At 35.9% G+C, this 21,992-nt stretch overlaps 1 protein-coding gene across 1 annotated transcript; it reads right to left on the bottom strand.

The window, feature by feature from the left end:
• Positions 1-14,844: 14,844 nt before the first annotated feature.
• LOC134750283 (pupal cuticle protein-like) lies at positions 14,845-21,233 on the bottom strand. The gene is made up of 3 exons (XM_063685443.1): positions 21,075-21,233; positions 16,194-16,413; positions 14,845-15,426 (listed from the first exon to the last, which is right to left on the bottom strand). The coding sequence occupies exons 1-3, from the start codon at positions 21,084-21,086 to the stop codon at positions 15,023-15,025; spliced, it is 636 nt and encodes a 211-aa protein (XP_063541513.1). The 5' UTR covers positions 21,087-21,233; the 3' UTR covers positions 14,845-15,022.
• Between the last annotated feature and the right edge of the window lie 759 nt (positions 21,234-21,992).

Genomic DNA, 21,992 nt, shown 5'->3' with positions numbered 1-21,992 from the left:
CTGGCCTAGTGGGTAGTGACCCTGCCTATGAAGCCGATGGTCCTGGGTTTGAATCCCTGTAAGGGCATTTATTTGTGTGATGAGCACAGATATTTGTTACTGAGTCATGGGTGTTTTCTATGTATTTAAGTATTTATATATTATATATATATCGTTGTCTAAGTACCCATAACACAAGCCTCCTTGGGCTTACCGTGGGACTTTTCAATTTGTGTAAGAATGTCCTTATAATATTTATTATTATTGTTATTTCTTATTATACAATCCGTTTTTTTCCGCTGCACCCTTACAGGCAGGATTTTTTTTTCTGTACTTGAGACTCCAATAAAAATACGTGATAGATATGTGAATATCCGGGTATTTACTTTTGTTGTTTTGTCCACAGAGGGGACCTTTTTCTGACCCATTTCCATCGTTAGGGACAACACACATGGATTGTAATTAAAAATGGTTTCTAAATGGTGTCTTTGGTCAGCCTTTAATAGATAGCTTGGGGATGTTTCTTAACTTTTTATACCTGTGTATGGTGGTCAAAATCGTGGGTTCAAACCTCTACCTTGAGATTGTGATTAAATGCTTTCATTTATGCAATTACAAAAAAATACAATTAATATGTGTTTTAAAAATTAAGTATCTTAGTTTGTATAATAGGTAAGTGCGCCTTATTACCAACTTAGGTAACAATTCCGCTATCGATTCCCAGTATTCTTGAATCTTCCAAGACTTATTTCCTATACCATTAGTCACAGATCGTTTAGTATTTACTATATTGCCCACTTATAATTAGGTATTTACGTATTCATACCTATATCAGTCTAATACCAATCAGAAGGAAGACCTACGGCAAAGCAAACCACTGCGCTCGTTCGTTCATTTATTTGCCTCTCTATTAACGACACTTTGATTGACAGCATTTATGTTAAAGTCTAACCAAGCTAACTATGCACGGCATTGGCAAAGATACAGCGAGGCACAGTCAGCATTAATGTCAAATTTCTACGAAAATATGACGTTTAATAATGCTCACTTTGTTTGGTTCACGTCGGTGCAGAGTTAGCTTAGTCGGACTCTGTCTGGCCAAATCTTGACCAAGGCAACCTGTCATGACGGCCAAGTCCATCATGCGTACATGACCAAGCATGGAACTAAAACAATACCAGGCCTAACACTCATTTTGTGTGTCAAGCACGTTACTTTTTAAAATCATTTATTTCCAATTAAGTAATTTCTTAAAAATTTACCTTGTCTATAAACAATTAAAGTTCAATTTATAAACGAGCTACGGAATGTTATGGTCTTTTTACAAGACATTCCTCATATTGTGTAACGTTAAACGATTGCAATTTGTAATGCACGTAACTGCCGGTCGTCGTCGCTGAGGTCACTGCCAAGGAACGATAAAGTTGCGCGCGCGAGTCAAGCGAGTCAAGAGCGAGAGAACCAGGGTAATGTGACCTCTGTTACTTGTAACAACTTTAAGTACTCTTAGAACTCGCATTATACTGGTAGTTAGGGTTTCGACTCGGCACGACAGTAACACATAAGAACGGCCTACTTCTTCGCCGACAAATGTTGGAAAATAATGTTGGAGTAATTTAAATACGCGTGAAGTCAATAAACTGTTGAAGTTTAGTAAAAACTCGGTAGCAATATTTTGTAAGCTTTCCAATTTTATAGTTTTAGGTCTATATTTGTGCGATTACATTCTAAGTACAACCTATACCTACCTATTTACCATAAAATAAAACGTATGGTAAATTGACGAAAAATCTTTTCCATTTTATAAGGCTGTTAAGTATGCATTGCTACGTAGGTACATTTTATCTTAAACATGAATTAGATATTACGAGAGGAGGCAAAAAATGGGAAATGTGTTTTTATATTAGGGCATCACTCGTATTTTAGATGAAAAAATTATTGTATTATTTTTGTAGATCCAAATAAATATGAGCAGATGGCTTTAAAGCCTTAGAAAGCAGTGGCTTACGAGTTAGTCGTAAAAAGACTGAGAAAATATAACATATAACTTGAATGGAAAAACTGTCATTTATCATTGTTTTCTCTTTAGGATTTCATAACTATTACTTTTCATGTAAAAAACAAGCCGTCATTGACATAGGTATCAATATGGTATCAATTCAATGTAGATTTCTTCTTTAGTATATCATTTAATAGCTACGTAACATTTACCCGTATATAATTGAGATATTAATGTTGAATTGAAACACTGACTGCTGTTCGACCAAACCAATCATCCTCATCTTATCATAGGTAATTCTTTGCCGCTTACATTAAAAATAAATCAAATACGTAGCTCGCAAAAAGGGAACGAAAGGAGGCTTTTTGTTTAATTCATGCTCGAAACAAATGTTGGAAGGTTTCAGTCAGTTCAGGTAAAGTATACGAAAGGCAGCCTACTTCGCACGGTGAGATGTAGATACTAAAAATGCATAAAACTTGCAATAAAATCGCCGTAGAAGTAACGTCATGATTTGTCATGCTATCGAGTCGATCCCGCCCGTTGTTCACAAGTATTTATCACCAACTACTTCTCTACACAAGTCACATCTCTGATTTCGCATAGTTGTTACGAATTTCTTATTCCTCGAAGTATTGACGCTTTTTGATTTGAGGTACGGTTTTCCGTTAACGTGAAATTACGTTTTTGGCATATAGAGTTTTATAACCACGTGTGAGTAGTGTAAGGATATTACCTAAAAGATCCAAGTTACCCAACTTATCGGCATAAACTATTTAGTAACGCATTTCAAATTACTGCCACACACGGAGGGTTAGGCTAAGTCGCACCACACATGGGCTGAAATGAAATTAATAGAAATTCAGCTCAAAAATACTCGCAGATAAATCCATAGGCCATCTTCGGCACTTGTTTTTTTTTTATATGGAAAAATGCATAAAAAATAAGTCGATCACTTGATACCTATATAGAATTTATTCAGTGTGATGTGTTGTGTTGTATCTAAACCTCAGAAGATGTATGGACAGACGGATTGGCATACATATAGCTACTTCATATGTGTCTACTGTCTTGTTTACTATGGAATTCTAGACTAAAGCGCGTAGTGTTATTATTTATCATCCGACGGTTTTTTGTCAGTTTTTCGTCACGGAATCCTTTGTATGCTGCTCTGTATTATTTAAAGCGCTTGATTTATTTATATCACTTAAAAGCATCTTATCACGATCTGAGTCATTGGACTAAGTTTCGTTTAGTTGTATTTGTGTAGTACGTAACTGATTTAGTTATCTAAGTACGAGTATAAGTAATAATAATTACTATTTTAATTCTAAAATGTATATCTTCGTCTATAGTATAGTAGAGTAGCTATCTACCAAGAACTTAAGCACGGCAATCACGAGTTGGCGATTGGCATTGACGTCTGCTGTGATAGGCTTTACGTTAGCGTCTGCGTCGAACTCGATGGCATTCCCTTTCTATCGCACCAATACATCAGTGCGAGCGAGATGGACTGCGATCGAGTTCATGCCGTCGCTAAGGTAAACGTCTAGTGTCAACTCATGGTACGGCTAAAGGTGCGCATCGGTCAAAAAAAATGCTGGCAGCATCGGCAGCATGCGGTCACCGCGCTAGTAGTTCACTCAGCACATTATATTAACTGTTTAAGTGTGAAGGCAATTTGTTTAATTCCATTTCAATATTCGTTTTTTCATGGTTGCGAAATAAACAACATTAAAACACATGCATTTAAGGGTTAAAATCAACATCCGCATTTTATGATAATAGGTAATATTTGTAATTTGTTGCTACTTCAAATTAGTGGTGCATATAATCTAACATATAAGCAAGTAATTCGAACACAGAAGGACACGGAATTCCTCAATTAACTATGTAAACTCCAAATAATAGACATATAAACCTCAACGCTTGTCTTTGTTATTTTTTATGTGAGATTTTATCTTTTAGTACAAAAACCCTGATGCCATAGACTAAATAGAAATAATATTACCTTGTCACATCCATATTTTCTTTGAGTATACTGTTTGGTATCTTGACTCAACAACAACTGATAAAAACCATAATTTCTCTCAATACAAATTTTCACAATATGGATAGTTTCCTTTGAGCAACAAAGTTCGTAGCTGTGTTGCTGCTAATCTTGTTATACTGTACTTTATAGTTAGAGCTGCTAGAGTAGATTTTGTTGCAGCAGGCATTCTTTTTCTGGAGATTGAATACCGCATTATTTGTAACACAGAATTACGGACATTTTTTTCCGTTCGTCTAAGTAAATACTTCGCGTTGTTAACCATTTTTTAGTGAACATTGAATAAAATAGTATTGATTGTTAATGCTATTGTGTTTAAACGCTAATCGAATTGTAAAAAACTATGCTACAAAATATCCCCCAAAAATAGGTACGTTACCTACACTCATTCAGATACACATACGGGTGTATCTCAATGAGTAAAAACATAAAAAGTAAAAATATATCTATAGATATGCGAGGCTAGAAATTGCTTCGTCTCTGATTCCCCGTAATACAAGAATGTTTAGCATGATGGTATTGAAATAAGCCAAAATAAAATCGCTGATGGTGACGATGAAAACTTTTGCCGACTGCATGAAGCTTGGCTTTAGATATTACTAAATTGTTTACTTATTTTTGGAAAGCTGCTCGAGAGTGAATCTAATGCGCTTCTAAGTGGCTTGCGTTAATAATTGTGTTGTATGCATGCGAAGACGCCTGTGCTATTTATGACCCATAAATCGAAGGACATACTGTTACAGAGCCTAATATTAAGTGCCCCACTTTTGGAAATATCCTTTCTTACCGGTTTTGAACAGTTTTAGAGTTTACCACCAGAAAAGCGTTAAGCTCTTTTTTCCACTGAGTTCTGGTCTGCCTGGCAGCAACCAGCAACCAGAACCCAGTGGAGAAAATACTCTTTTCTCAGTGCCTGCCGTAACGCCATGCACAAAAATAAAAAATAATGTAAAGATTCTAGGAAAACATTCGATTATGCTGGACCCTCGGGCTATCCCGCAGTTCTGAGGTTCGCTCTTGACACCGATCTCTCGGCTTAGAAAGTGTTATATGCGGGGAGACATAAATATGACATGTTGATGGCTGATAACATAAATCGATGGTTATTATACTCATTTAAAGGTTACCCACATCTATTCACAACGGCCTACATTCATACCTTAGCAGAACTCTGTATTATTTATTTAATAGCGATCCGCCCGCCCCGGCTTCGCACGGGTAGTTCAACTAATTTACACAAAACCTTTACAAATTATACATATAAACCTTCCTCTTGAATCACTCTATTTTAAAAAACCGCTTCAAAATCCGTTGCGTAGTTTTCAAGATCTAAGCATAGTTACACAGGGACTGACATACAGACAGCGGAAAGCGACTTTGTTTTATACTATGTAGTGATAGTGATAATAAACTTTAATGCACGATATAAAATTGTATAAATGGCGGACTTAATGCCTTAAGGCATTCTCTACCAGTCAACTATTGGGTCAAACAGAAACTTGTAGTTAGTGCAGGATTGTAGACAGCGAGAGGAAATATGAAACACAAATCAAGTTATTCTAAACAATATTCTATTTAGTGCTAATGAAATTACTAGGTTTTGAATTAATACTATTAATAGCATTTTACAAGCTTTTATTTAACTTGCAATGTTTCTTTGTAAGTAATAATGTTTGTTCGGGTCGAATCTTGCAAACTAAATTAGACCCACTTTCCATTATTCGATTGTACTGAAACTACACATATTAATACATAGGTACCTACTTGTATCAAAAATGAAATTTTTGACAGTAAACTTATTTAATATCAGTCCGACCGGGGTTTTTCAATCATATGTGCCAAACGGAACTATTAGTAAGCATCATCATGTGATGTTGCTTACGTCCATGGGCGACGATGACTGCTTCCCATCAGGCGGCTCGTCTGCTCGTTTGCTGAATATCACATAAAAAAAAAAAAAACATGTACAGTCAGCAATACTATTCGCTTAGCACCTTGGCTTACAAACTTCTATGCAGGGGGTCACTTTTATCTGCAGCTGACTGTACATTACAAGCAGTACTTTTGCAGTGCTTTGTAGGGTTCCGTACCCAAAGGGACCCTATTACTAAGACTCCGCTGTCCGTCTGTCTGTCTTTCACCAGGCTGTATCTCATGAACCGTGACAGCTAGACAGTTGAAATTTTCACAGATGATGTATTTCTGTTGCCGCTATAATAACAAATACCTACTAAAAAGTACGGAACCCTCGGTGCGCATGTCAAGATTTTTTTTTTACTAAGAAAAGAAGATTTTTTACAATAACTCAAAAACGACTGGATTGATCATGTTCGCTATAGTTTTCATTGAAAGCTTTTGTTTCACGTTTTTTTTTTTGGAACCATGGTTCAAAAGTGAGAGGGACACATAATATATATTTTTTCTTTCGGAGCGATTATTTCGGACAATAATACCTACCTATATTAATTTTTAACAAGCAGAAAACGTCTGCGATCGATGCTATTAAGCTTAGAATAAATTTAAAAGTGGAAAAATTACTGCCTTGGGTGAGACTTGAGGCCATCCAGAGGCCGTGAGTTCAAGTCTCACCCAAGGCAGTAATTTTTCCACTTTAAAAAAAAAATACCTATATCAAAAATGGTTTTTGGAGACCCTTATTCGTTTTAAAAGACCTATCCAACGATATCCCACACTATTGGGACAAAAAAAAACATTTTGTATGGGGTACCCAAAAATTTTTTTTATTTATAGTTTTTATTTTACCGTTCTTTCACAATGCATGATTATTGTATCCATGCCAAACCCCACTACGACAGACAGACAGACATGGCGAAACAATAAGGGTTTCGGAGACTACGAAACCCTAAAAAGCAGTATTTTGCTTATTAACACTGTAAAAAAATAGCAATGCATTATTAAAACAACACTTCATAGTCATACTTGTTATGAACAAAATGCTGCACTTCATGATAAAAGCAAGCCGCTCTGCACAGTGATAGTAGGGACCAAACTGAGCGATTTGACCCGCAGCAGCGGCAGTTTCACCCCTTAGGAACAGAGATGGCGCCACTTCTTTAAAAAATATTTCAAAAAATTCTACAAGCTAAACCAATGAACCGATTTAAATGTTTAATATCTCAAATGAAAGCACATTATATACATTACTTTTAAAAAAATACTCAGAAAATATATACTCAATACTTTTGATAAAAACGGGAATTTTATGTTTGTTTTTTTACTCGAGTGATAATTTTTACTTGATTTCTCAAAAAAAATGTATGAAATATGAATAGTTTAATGCATGTATATATTACTGAATAAATAACAAGTATTATAAAAAAAACCCGACACCGATATTTCTCATACTTCTCGAAATATGAAAGTTTGAATGTGAGTGTAAATTTCTTCAAGATATATTCCAAATAATTCTACAAGCTAAACTATTCGACCGATTTTAATGTTTAATATCTCAAATAAAAGCTCATTATATATACTACTTATAAAAAAATATTCAAAAAACATATACTGAATACTTTTGGCAAAAAACGGCATCTTAAGTTTTTTTTTCTTACTCAATTGATAGTTTTTACTTGATTTCATAAAAAAAAATTACGGAACATGAATAGTTTAATAAATATATATATAGTACTGAGTATATAAAAGTATTACAAAAAAAACCGACACCTACCTACTACCTACCTTTCATTCTTCGCGAAATATTTAAGTTCAATTATGCACGTTCTTACAAATAAATTCTTTAAAAGAAATCTTCAACCGCAGTAAGTGCACTGATTTTAATATGAAATGTGTCATATGAAAAGAAATCACCCAATTTATTTTAATAAATAAAAAAATTAATAAATAAAAACTGAATAAAGTTTTTTCCTGGTGCTGGATTACAAAAAAATATAACAAATCTAAAATTAGGAATTATTTTTATTTAAAGTGACTACATTTGTAAACAAAAAACTTTAATGTCCTCTTCGGGTTCACCGGTAGATGTAGAACTGAAAAAAAAAGTCGTTTTGAGAAGTACTCGTACCATTTCAATACTACAAAATCACCGATCATACATGAACTGGTTGCTGTAGATTACTGTTGGATAATTTTTGTGCCTGTAGATTTACTGTTGAATTATTTTTGTGCCTAGTTGATTACCATTAAACCTATAATTTTGTGCCAGACCTACCTTATAATCAGTGGTCAGCATGCAAAATAACTCTGGATTGAAAATTACATTAACTTACTTTTGATTTGTACAGCCACCTTTGCATGATTTACACTGGGCTGTGCATGGTAAGCTGACGCGACGACACTCACAACGCTTAGTTTCGCAGCCAGATTTGCAGCCACAATGGTCCAAGAGGCTTAATTGCGACCAAATCGCTGTAACTGCCGACCATTCCGGAGTCCAACTCTCTTTTTCCTCAGTCCATCCCCAAGAAGATGGACATGGTATGGAAACTTCTGGTTTCATAGCGTTTCCCCATATATGGCCCGCTTGGTAAGCCGCTCGAAGTGCATGTTTATAGAGAGCAGCTGATGTAGGTGGCAGGCTTGTCACAAGCTTGTTTTTTGAAGCAAACAAATATTTGTGAACTTCATTTACGTTTATGTGTTCCGTTTGGCCAAACAATAACACAAATCTAGGGTAACTTTATACTAAAATTAAAATATGTAGTTACACACCTGACAACTGACAACATCAAAAACTTAAAAGTTGACATACTCCTATTTTCCCGTCTTTTTATAGTGGCCAGAGAAAGGCAGCTTGATCTGAACGAATTCTTCCAGTACGAAAACCAAATTTGTCCACCTTCGTTGTCAGTCAATGGAGGGCGTCGTTCAGGGAACAAATCTGATTTGGCCGAGAAATTAGAACCTGCCAACCCTGCCACCTACATCAGCTGCTCTCTATAAACATGCACTTCGAGCAGCTTACCAAGAGGGCCATATATGGGGAAACGCTCTGAAACCAGAAGTTTCCATACCATGTACATCTTTTCGGGGATGGACTGAGGAAAAAGAGAGTTGGACTCCGGAATGGTCGGCAGTTACAGCGAATTAAGCCTCTTGGACCATTGTGGCTGCAAATCTGGCTGCGAAACTATGCATTGTGGGTGTCGTCGCGTCAGCTGGCTATGCACAGCCCAGTGTAAATCATGCAAATGTGGCTGTACAAATCAAAAGTAAGTTAATGTAATTTTCAATCCAGGGTTATTTTGCATGCTGACCACTAATTATAGGTCTGGCACAAAATTATAGATTTAATGGTTATCAACTAGGCACAAAAATAATTCAACAGTAATCTACAGCAACCAGTTCATGTGTGATCAGTGATTTTGTAGTATTGGAATTGTACGAGTACTTCAAAACGACTATTCTTTTCCAGTTTTACATCTACCGGTGAACCATATAATTTGACATCACCTAATAATAATTAGTTGCCCGTTTATTTTTGTATTTAATACACTGACAATTATCTGATTCAATTCGGCTTATATGTATAAAAACTACTAAATTGACCTACTTTTATATTATACACATAGATTTAAGATTAGATCCTAAGTATGCATGTAATATTGGCATGCCCCCACGGGGTCCATGTGGAACTACCAAGAATTTGTAATACCTATATATAACCATGGTTGCAATAAATAAACATGAAATATGAACCTGAAGAGGACATTTAAGTTTTTTGTTTACAAAAGTAGTCACTTTAAATAAAAATAATTCCTAATTTTAGATTTGTTATATTTTTTTTTGTAATTCACCACCAGGAAAAAACTTTATTCAGTTTTTATTTATAAATTTTTTATTTATTAAAATAAATTGGGTGATTTCTTTTCATATAACACATTTCATATTAAAATCAGTGCACTTACTGCGGTTGAAGATTTCTTTTAAAGGATTTATTTGTAAGAACGTGCATAATTGAACTTAAATATTTCGTGAAGAATGAAAGGTACCGGTGTCGGGTTTTTTTGTAATACTTTTATATACTCAGTACTATATATATATTTATTAAACTATACATGTTCCATAATATTTTTTTTAAGAAATCAAGTAAAAACTATCAATCGAGTAAGAAAAAAAACTTAAGATGCCGTTTTTTGCCAAAAGGGTTCAGTATATGTTTTATGAGTATTTTTTTATAAGTACCTAATGTATATAATGAGCTTTTATTTGAGATATTAAACATTGAAATCGGTCAAATAGTTAAGCTTGTAGAATTTTTTGAAATATATTTTAAAGAAATTTACACTCACATTCAAACTTTTATATTTCGTGAAGTATGAGAGCTATCGGTGTCGGGTTTTTTTATAATACTTGTTTTTTATTCAGTAATATATACATGCATTAAGCTATTCATGTTTCATACATTTTTTTTGAGAAACCAAGTAAAAACTATCAATCGAGTAAAAAAAAAAACTTAAGATGCCGTTTTTTGTCGAAAGTAATCAGTATATATTTTTTGAGTATTTTTTTAAAAGTAATGTATATAATGAGCTTTCATTTGAGATATTCAACATTTAAATCGGTTCATTGGTTTAGCTTGTAGAATTTTTTGAAATATTTTTTAAAGATGTGGCGCCATCTCTGTTCCTAAGGGGTGAAACTTGCGCTGCTGCGGGTCAAATCACTCAGTTTGGTCCCTACTAGCACTGTGCAAAGCGGCTTGCTTTTATCATGAAGTGCAGCATCCGGGCAAAAAATGGCCATAACAAGTATGACTATCAGGTGTGTTTGGATAATTCTGAATCAATTCCGATTCAGAATCATTGACAAATGTCACCATACCCCCATAATTCTTCATAAGTCCATTTTCGGAACTAACCGACACGACATTCGTACACCTTAATGCAATTTTTCAGCATTTTACTGTTTCTAGACGTGGGATTGGTCCTATTTCCTCAGATACATTTTTCGTAGGCATATATTATATACCGTTCCGTACCGTTCTACATTTCCCGCTACCCTAAGATTATCTGGAAGAGATCGCTTTAGTTGTATTTCCCTTTAAAATGTATTTGTAGTTTTACATGTTAATGTTGGTGCGATAAAGAATATCATTTACCGAAGCGACAGGCTTTTCGCTCTACCAAGACCAAGAAAGAGGCTCAGGTTTAATTTAATACCAGAGTTTAGATTTCGACTCTTGGCCACTTGCACCATTCCACTAACCCGGGGTTAACCGTTAAAACCTGGAGTTACCATAGTTACCAGTACAATTTGACACTGAATTAACGGTTTAACCGTTTAATCTCGGGTTAGTGAGCAAGTGGCCCTAAGACGGCTTGGAACAGTATAAAAAATATAGTGCCTGCACAATTGCTTCGTGCAGTCGTTAAACGTACCACACGTAACAGTCCGTAACATTAAGTACTTACGCGAATTATACTTAGAATAGAAGCAAGCGAACTCTGCAATCTCTGCATCTTAGACTTTACAAAGACAGTGTGGAAGGATCGCCATAAACATCAAATTACTATCACTACATATTATAAAACAAAGTCGCTATCCGCTTTCTGTATTACTGTCCTTATGTATGCTTAGATCTTTAAAACTACGCAACGGATTTTGATGCGGTTTTTAGGGTTCCATACCCAAAGGGTAAAAACGGGACCCTATTACTAAGACTCCGCTGTCCGTCTGTCCGTCTGTCTGTCTGTCTGTCACCAGGCTGTATCTCATGAACCGTGATAGCTAGACAGTTGAAATTTTCACAGATGTATTTCTGTTGCCGCTATAACAACAAATACTAAAAACAGAATAATATAAATATTTAAATGGGGCTCCCATACAACAAACGTGATTTTTTTGCTGTTTTTTTGTAATGGTATGGAACCCTTCGTGCGCGAGTCCGACTCGCACTTGGCCGGTTATTTTTTAAATAGCTAGAGTGATTCAAGAGGAAGGTTTATATGTATAATTTGTAAAGGTTTTGTGTAAATTAGTTGAACTACCCGTGCGAAGCCGGGGCGGGTCGCTAGTTTATTTATAAAAAAGACATGCTTGTATTAGACACCTACATGTATAGTGCAACATAAAATAGTAGTAATAAAAAAAAATGGAACTAAAAAAATTCCATACTAAATTGTTGCCATGTTTAAGCATTTTACGTCAAAAATGGGACAGTTACGTAGGAAGTGGCGCCCTCAATAATTTTCTACATTTTCTTGTCGGACTATAATTTTATGGTATATAAAAGTGTTTTTTTATTTTATTTTTATACATTTAATTATTGTTTGTTCATGCCAATAGGGCATTTTCAAGCAGCTGTTTTTCTCAAAAGGTCATCTGACATCCGATATCGGATCCGACAATGTAGAAACGCTTTTGCTCTTAAATCTTACATCTTCTCTAGGCTAAATCGTACTACAAATCTCCATACTTAGGTATTTATTTTTTTAAATATATAGGCGCTTAAGTTAGTATGTACAAAGGTAGATATAACTCCGTATGTAGCTAAATTGACTTTTCTGTTTTTCTTTTTTGAAAAGGGTGTATAGAATTATATTTTTTATTTATTTCATTTGCTGCCAAAAACATTATATTAAGAGTTTGAAAGCATAGTTATATCGTTATATGTATACAACCTAAAGACTATATGCAAGGTATGAGATTATATGTCCGAGCGCCTGTTAGTTTTATCTGCGTTTTTGTCAGCAAATTAGCTTCAGGAGCTTTCTAAGGCACCGCTGAATTATTGGTTGAATCTATTTTTTTATTATTTTGTGCACCGGTTGCCACGACTATAAGATAATGTAAACTATATATTATAGGATTTAAATAATTACCTTCACTAAATTTCAACACAAATGATTTGTGGTTTTTAGAAACGAGTCTTTTATGGGCTATCTACGAATTATTAAAGAAGTAGGTAAGTACGTGTTAATAGCATTCTCACCACCCGGACTCGTAAAGACTCCACAACTTTTTACGAGTTTTTACTGTACGAGTAGTCTATAATACCTCATATCTAAATTTATACCTAAATCAAACCTCTAACTCGCCTCAGTCTGTCGTTTACCACAAACATCCGCAAATTTCATGCATAAACCAATATTTCAAAAACCTATTTATAATTTTCGTTCACCTAAAACATAATCCGGCAAAAAACAATATACCTTATGTAAAGGAAAAAGTCCGAAAGCTGTAAGTTTGTATACAAACTTATATTTTAATTTGACGGTATATGTTATTGTATGGGGACAACGGTAAAGTCATCTCATACCAGAATACCGCTCCTGTTAAGATGGCTCTTAACTATATAATATATGTGTGGTAGAAATCAGGGCTATAACATGAGCGTTGTGTGGGTTTTATTCAATACACGAGGGTTAAACGAACTTGGCTACCGAGTGAAACACAAAAATTTTCACCACACTAACACCAGGAAAATACTGGCCGTAAAATACTACAAATCAAATCCAAATGAACGCTATTAAATATTCGTCATTAAAATTAAATTATCAATTAAAAGTCAATTCCACCATTCAACACGATGCAACAACGTAAAATTTGCATCTAATTTATTTGCCACTCTTGTGGATAAAATGCAACTTTCTCATCAGTTTTTGAAGAATAAAGAGTTTACTACGAGCTGGTGAAAATAAATTGATTGATTCACGCGAATGCAAAAATCAGATTTGACGACCGGTCTGGCCTAGTGGGTAGTGACCCTGCCTGTGAAGCCGATGGTACTGTACTGGGTTCGAATCCCGGTAAGGGCATATATTTGTGTGATGAAGACAAATATTTGTTCCTGAGTCATGGGTGTTTTCTATATATAAGTATGTATTTATCTATATACGTATGTATATCGTCGCCTAGCACCCATAGTACAAGATTTGCTTAGTTTGGGACTAGGTTGATCTGTGTAAGATGTCCCCTAATATTTATTTATTTTATTTATATTTTAATTTATTACGCTTCTATTATCTAAAACCTCCATTCCGTTGACGCATGGCATTTTGTTGACGATGAGATGGTTAGGCTATCGATTTATCAGAACTTAAGTGGACATTCTACTTGAAGGTTATGTAGGGTATTGCCGAACAAAAAATGACATCGATTGAGGGCTGCGACAGCAAAATTCTATACATTAAAAAATGTATAAGTACATTATTTCAGACGCACTAAAGTTTCCGTTTTCCGATTTGCCGGTATATTAATTTTCATTTCATTTTCACGCGCATACGCCATCACACACGATAATATCGTATCGATATATTAATAATCTGAATTTATTTAGTTACTAAATTAATTTTGAGGATTAAGTAGGACAGATATGTATTGCTCTGATTTCTTTTGTACAGGAATTCTCTAAATTGATTCAGTCAATAAATAGATAGTCATATTCTTATTTAATATTTTGACAGATAAAAGCCGAAATTATTCTAGTATATTTTCGTAACCCTTCGCCATAATATGTTGCTACATATTCCAGGCATAGTTAATGTTACAAAATGAACGACCTAGGCTATTTCTATAACGATCACAGCATTTTTCTGTGTTGACATAACTATTAGTCAAGTCACTGATGCGTGCTACTAAATTGGTATACATTCGAACCTATATTCACTAAAAACTACCTACCTAATCATTGCCGTGTAGTTTTAATAGGCAATTTGTGTGTCAAATGTACCTGTCTCCGCTAATTATACCGAGCTGCCAGGCACAGACACGCTTAGGTGATCGTGTAGGTCTTAGGTATACCTAAAGAAACTACCAATGGAATTCGTTTTTGTTTTAAATAACGGTTTTCGAGTTTAAAGAACGAAGGAAGGTAAACAGAAAAATAAATACAAAGTTATAACATTATTAGTTTTTTTTTATTCTTACTTTTCGTAAGTTCGCTCTACAAGAGTTGCAGTTTGCATACACAGTTCGCATTCTTTATACACAGTAAAACATTTTTTTTACATTTTCTCTATTTTATATCAAAATAAAGAGTCAGGCAGTGTTGAGGCTAGGGTCAGAGGTAGGATTTAGTGCCAGCCGTGAGCGCTATGGCCCCAGGCTTCTTCAGGCGCGGCGGCGGCCGCGTGGGCGGCGTGAGCGTACTGGGCAAGGTGAGCGGCGCGAGCGTGCTGGACCTCGGGGGTGTCTACCACGTACTGTCCGTCGTGGGTGAGCTGGATGTGGGCAGGGGGGCCGGTCCACTTGCCGTAGCCGCCATGGGCGGGCGCGTAGCCGCCGTGGGCGATGGAACCGAGCGCGGCGCCGCCGTGGTAGGCGAGCGGCGCGATGGGGCCGTGCGCGTACTGCGCGTACGAACCGTGCGCAGCAGTGGCGTGCGCGGCGGCGTGCGCGGCCTTCAGGTGCGCGACCTCAGGTGTGTCGACCACGCGGCCGTCGTGCGCCAGGGGGGCGGGGCCGTATTTCAAGAGACCTGAAACATGAACAATTGATTAAGACCAAATATCTCGAGGTTGAGGTATAATGACAACATTATTGTTACCAAAATCGTTGATTAAGGTGGGTATCTTTGTGCTATTGTCAGTGCATTACTATTTATAAGAAAAATTTAATATAAATAAATTACCCAAGGATTTAGTAAGAAAAGTCTGAGAAACAGCAAAAAGTAAAGTAAGTAAAAAAAGTAAACCTTAACATTCATTTAAACTTATGCGTTACGATACGAGTAACTCTTAACGCCCACTTGAACTTAACTATGAAATACTTTAACGTAATCTATGTCTAGAAAGGCGTTAAATTCAAAATTTATTTAGTGGTTTAGTAAATAAAGACATTATTGTTCACGAAACCGAGTCACTAGTGCGTGTCGTATGCTCAGATGATGAATAGATTTGGATGATAATTAGTGACGTAATTTAATAAAATAACTTGCACTAGAATAGTAAGTTGCAGATTTTACAAAAGGAAGTGATTAGGGTAGGTAATTTTATTGTTTCCATGATTAATAAATGTTGGGAAATTTAATGGCTTCGACTAATTAAGTTTCAACTAATATTTTAGCAGAAATAAAATTACGATATATTGTATTGATTAGAACTAACGTATGTATATGTTTTCAAAATATTGAGAAATTATTTTATTTTGTAATTTTAAGGTTTTCGTATTTCGATTTTAAGACAAATCGTGGATTTCATGAACTCCGTTATGTTTTACCATGATCAGTAAAATGAGCCAACTCACCAGCAGCAGGGGCGCCATAATGTCCGCCGGCGCCATAATGTCCGCCGTATCCCAGGCCGATGCCGGCGTGTCCGAGCGGCGCCCACGCGCCGTGCGCGCTGGAGGCCTGCGCGTGCGCGGCCAGATGTGCGGCTTTGGCGTGCGCCACCTCGGGGGTATCTTGCACGGGTGCTGGCAGCCAAGAGGCCTTGGCCAGGCAGAGGGTGGCAGCGAGGACAATCTGAAAATGGAAATGTTATTGAGTGAAACCCTTTCATAGGACATTGTAAATTCTTATTGTAATGTTTAGGAGTCAGCGTTTGATTTAGATGAAACTGCTTGTCTGTGTAAGACGTACTCAAAAAATTTTAAAAATATATGACCATAATTCAGACGAAACAAGGTTCGGAATTGCGTTTGGTTCATCGTTTAAGTTTCTTTGTCGATTATAGTAATTTTGGCAAATAACATGACAGAAATAAATGTTGTACGTATTTCGCAGGATATAATCGCGATATAAATTATATTACAAACTGAGTTTTTTGATGTAACCCCATACAGTAGGTAGATCTGAGGATAACAAAATCTCTTTATGAAATGCTGACATTTGTGTTTTATGCACGTCACACAATTATGCTGAATTTAATGATAATGAATAGTAAATTATTCATTAATGCAATGACACAAAATAGCATTATAAAACAGCCGTTAACTACCGATGGGAGTTCTCGATTGAGTAATCCAGATTCCTCGTCAGCGTTTAATTAAAAGTGAAACCAGATTGTCTCGAGTTTGTGACATCGGATTAGGCTTTATCGGAGAGCGTGTTATTCTTAATTATGTATCCATCAGTGTGGACAGGTGACAAGCGATCCCTATCAAGGTATGCGTCAGGGAAAATGTTCTAATGAAGTGTCACACAGCACGCCAAGTTGCTCAACCGTTTACAAAATATCATTTGGACAACACGGACCATTTAATATTACATGCGATCATACCTGGTCGTTGCGAAATAAACTATTTTACAGTATGTTAGTGTTACAATGCGTGTGAAATGGAGATCATATGAATGGGGTAATTAAACTATAAGCGTAAAGAGATTACGACAAAGTGCTTGGAACTACAGCGGTTGCGGATTTTTTATCAATGTCAACTGCTTTTGGATGAAACGCGTATTCTTAATATTTCCATAATTACCTCGCCTCTTCTTCTCTTTAATGCGACCACTGCGCAAGCATATACTAACTAAATGGTTAGTATATGCTCCCATCGTCTATATTTATCTTGTGACTTGGGGAGAAACAATACTTTATTTTGAAGCTCCGTTTTTGGCTCTGTCGCCATTTCTTAAAAACAGGATGAGTCTTCTAGTTATTATATGATGTTTTAACCAATGTATTTCTTGAACAGTGATGACAAACTGAAGTATGTTGCGCGCCTCGACAACTTTAACAGACTATAGGCAAAGTACTTACGGTAGTTGTAATTACAAAATATAGATACTTAAAAGGGTTTTGCAAAGCTTTCGCCTAGGCGTTGCACGGGCGAGGGCGTGGCCCGGCGGCACGCACCGCAGATGACAGATAAAATAACTGCACTAGGAAAGCTTTAAATAAGTAAACTAGTTCCAGAACTACTTTCGAGTAATTTAGCGGACTATTTATAGGTCCAAGGAACGATAGTGAGAGTGCTGGCAATTATATTGAAACCCATTATTATTGAACTATGTCAACTAGTATTACGTATCCAAAGTACCAAGTTTTCCTACCTTGGAAAGAGGATAAAATATTGTTGAAGGGGTTCAAATACATATCTACTCTTACCGAATGATAAGGGATGCTTTCCCTTGAGCCGCATTTCACTGTTAACAGCTTAAGCGTTAAGTTTAACATTTTATAAAACTAGATGCTTGCGTTGGTCACGCACCGACCAACGGCTAAATAGAACTCTTTAGCCGAAGTTGTCGGTTGCTTGCAACTTGAAAACCGTAAGTTGTAACCTCTTTAAATGGGCCACAAGCCTTATTTTTGTTGTTTTATTAACGTAGGTTGTAGGATTCACGGAATCCCATTGTTTGTGTACATCCTTCAATCACTTTATGGGAAACAATTGAACATTTCTTATATATCTTCCGTGTTCCGTGTATTGTTTAAACGTCGTGAATGAATACCTACTTAATTGCAGCATATTCTATATATTTGGCATTCCAATCTTAATAAGATTTCCAAATGTATTATTAAAGGTTATTTTCTGCTTCGTATACTTTTATTGAATATAAACAACCTAGATCAGCTATCGCTTCGAGATATCGGTTCGACACAATAACAGAGTCTGTCATAAGTAAGCTTATTAGAAAATCGCAACACTCGATCTTATCAAGGCTTCCAATAAACAATGAAAATAATTAGCAATTAAGTTGACTGACATGATGTAAGTTACCCACTTTTTATCTCTATAGGTACCGCATGAGTTAACACATTTGTTCTCAACAGCTTATAATTATAGCTAAGCTCAGCGGCTGTGGTCCAAATATCGGGCCATTTCAGGTTTTGTATTTTTTCTAAACATTACGACAAAACTGCACACGGATAATGTGTACCTTAAGTAGGATTAACGGTGACGTGTGTGGTCATGTTTATGTTGGTTGCATTTTGAATGACTGACGTTGCCATTTGCTAACAATCGGTGGTTGTGCAATGATAAATAGCCACCGCCCTGCTCTCGTAGGTAATTCTTAAATAGGGAATTGTGTTTCGAAGTTAACCTTTAATGTAATGGCAAGTTATTGTTACAAATTTCGTGCAGAAGCAATGTGTGGTCCAGTGGAAAACTAGACCAAGTATGGGTAATTTCAGATTTCAGATTGCTTTAAGGAGTTATAGAAAATATGTATTAGAATGGGTCATTTCAAATTAGTATCGATAAACAGCGTTTTGCAAACCGGCGCGTTTTAGAATGCGAAATGGGACCTTGCTAGATTACGTATTTACGAGGGAACCAGGATCTGACAAAGCAGGTTGCTCCGTGATTTTATGGGCGTGGGCCTCATATCGGCCGCTTTTGCATTCTGTTGCAAAAGCCTTTTGCAATAGATCGGAATTATCATTCGACGAACTGGTGCACAACCAGTATTGCAATTGGGTTGCAAAACGGAGGAAGTCGAGGGCGTGAGGAAGTGTTATGGTTTCGCGAAGGTCACGAGAAAAGCCTGATTATTGAAATATTTCAAATTACGCGCTTGATTGGCCGCCGTGTGTCCCAGGTTGCACAGCGAACGTTTTTACTGCCTATGTGTAACTGGCTTTCAATATTTTACTAACATCCTGTTATGTTAAGGTAAATAAATAGCCTACTCGCTAAACCCTTGTTCACGACTATTCTTTACATCTGGCTAATGTCGGATCTGTGGTGACGCCTAAAAGTACCTATTTTTAACAAACGTGCGAGAGAGCTTTTAGATATGTATGGATAACATTCGATATATTTCATTTCATTAAATACATGCAAATCTTCAAATCTAATAGCTATTAAGGATGAATCAGCTGTATTCAATTACAAGCAATTAACACTGTTTGAGGCTTACTCAGTTTCCCGCCCACGATCTTTCGGATGCGAAGATGCGCGCGCCCAACGCGGTAGAACCTTTCTCCTCATTTCCTAATTAGTTTTTAATTTATTTTGACTTTCCTTGCGTGTTGCTTTAGCTATTCAATGTATAAGTAATGGAGATTTTCAGTATTTTAGCAAAGTGACTACATTCGGGCAAACTAACAAGATTAATTATTAGACCTTCCCTACTTCTTTACAAAGTGAAATAGTTTTTTATTAGACGTCCTTTAGGCATTATTAAATACCGGATGCACCTGTCATATGTCTACGATTAGTTGCATTTTTAAATTACGACCTTGACACACTGATTAGGAATTTGCTACGATGATTTATACGACATTAACGAATTGTGGGCCGAATTAGGCGGCTAGCACATGAATACATGAATCTTGCCGCCCACTGCACCAGTGCATTTACATAAAACTGCATTACATTTTAATACTATTTGTCTAGTTTGTTTATGAACTTACTCCGCGTCAATGATAAGATTGGTTGCTCATTTAAATAAAACATGTTGAATGGGTAGTTTACTTAGTATTTTTTTTTGTTGCAGCACTCGAATATTAATTTGTTCCTATCACGAATACTTGGGACTTAGAGATTAGAGAGTAAAAATTGCAAGTTGGTTATGAAATAGTCGATTAAATAGGTTAATATGTAAATCGTTGAATTTTGTGTATGCAAATGCATATAAACATATTGTTTAAACGTGATGGGATATTAAAATTTATATGCATGCAGAACTTTACCTTGTTTCTAATTCTCTAAGAATGAAGTCATAAGATTTTTTTATTGGATGAAGCATTGTTCTACGGAAAAGGAAGAGTTTTTTTCAATAGGATGTAATATGTTGATGTAATCTGCCAATACATCGATCTTACTATTCAGTGAGAAAGTGTTAGGGAAGTTATTATACGATCAGTTTGGTGTTAGCGATCATAATCCCGAAATATTGCGGTTATTGGTCATGCGATTTCAAAATACATAATTGGTTTTCGAGAGTTTCAGTGAATAGGTATCTATATATGTATTTGAAATAGGTGTTAATTAAGTTTATATCTTACACGCATTACAAATTAGCTTATATGAGTAAGTAAAAAAGTTACATGAAGAAAATTATACTAAAATTATTAAACTATAATATATGTAGAGAATAAATGACAATTGAGAAATAAGCTAAATAGATATATATTAGAATATGAAAAATTTTGAACAAAAACCAAACTTCGTTACTTTTGAAACTACTAAAACTTGTTAGCTTTTTAGCTCTAGAATAAAACCAAAAACACTCACCATAGACTGCATGATTACTGTATTTAGGTACTAGGTGGAGATCTCAAACGAACTAGCTTAGGCGCTGCTGTTGCCAGTACTCGCCTAGGAATTTTCGCCTAAGTGCGACGTTGTTGCGACTAGCTCCCAAGTCGGAATGCTGCTTGGACACAGTTCGCCCCCTTATATATGACGCACCCCGCTACGAGGCTTGTAATTGGAAACAATTAGCGGGCAAGTGCAATGCTTTAGTTTTAATTGTGAGATGGCTTGTTCCGGAGGACTTGGGGATGTGGACGGGGTGGACTTAGTGCTCGTGTGGAGGATTTGATGGTTATTTTTGAGCGCAGGAGAGCATTCTTTGTTAGCAATAAAATTGTGCTATACTTACATATAGTTTTTTAAGTACTTAATATACCCGGGCTCTTCTTTCGATTAGTGTATTTTGGGAGATAATACATTATCTCGTAACATGTACAACGTGTACATTATCAGATCACAACTTCGTCATACGAGTATCAATCAAAAGGCTTGGCTGTACTGGTATAAAAGTTACGGGGGTCGAAAAAGTGTCTCGAAAAGGTTCGTGCAGCACTGCAGTGTCACACGGCTGGTTCGTCGAACTTGGCTTACAAATTCGTAATATCGATATATTTTTATGGGACGTCATATGTCGTGGAACACTATTTATAAAAAGTAGTGATCTCTTTCGCCTATTTTTGTAAATGAATTTTTTTAACATGTATTGAGATAAAAATAGTGTATATAACGACAGGCTGTGCTAAGGTTTTCTTTCGATTTATTTTTAAGTTAAAATTGTCAGATGGCAAGTACCAAGGACATGGAGGATTTGTACAGACTTCTGAAAGTTCATGAAACCTTAGCAACGAATCATAGTCTGATGATAATGATGATTTAGTATGCAATTGTTCTTGGAGT

The sequence above is a fragment of the Cydia strobilella genome, chromosome 19 (assembly GCF_947568885.1).
Source record: "Cydia strobilella chromosome 19, ilCydStro3.1, whole genome shotgun sequence".
NCBI classification, from domain to species: Eukaryota; Metazoa; Arthropoda; class Insecta; order Lepidoptera; family Tortricidae; genus Cydia; species Cydia strobilella.
Note: the sequence above shows the minus strand (reverse complement) of the source record. Positions and strands in the feature narration are given on the sequence as shown.

Excerpts from the sequence above, each read along its gene's own strand:
- LOC134750283 (XM_063685443.1), bottom strand. Across the intron at positions 15,427-16,193 it reads TTATGGCGCCCCTGCTGCTG|GTCTCTTGAAATACGGCCCC; the intron begins GTGAGTTGGCTC and ends TTCATGTTTCAG.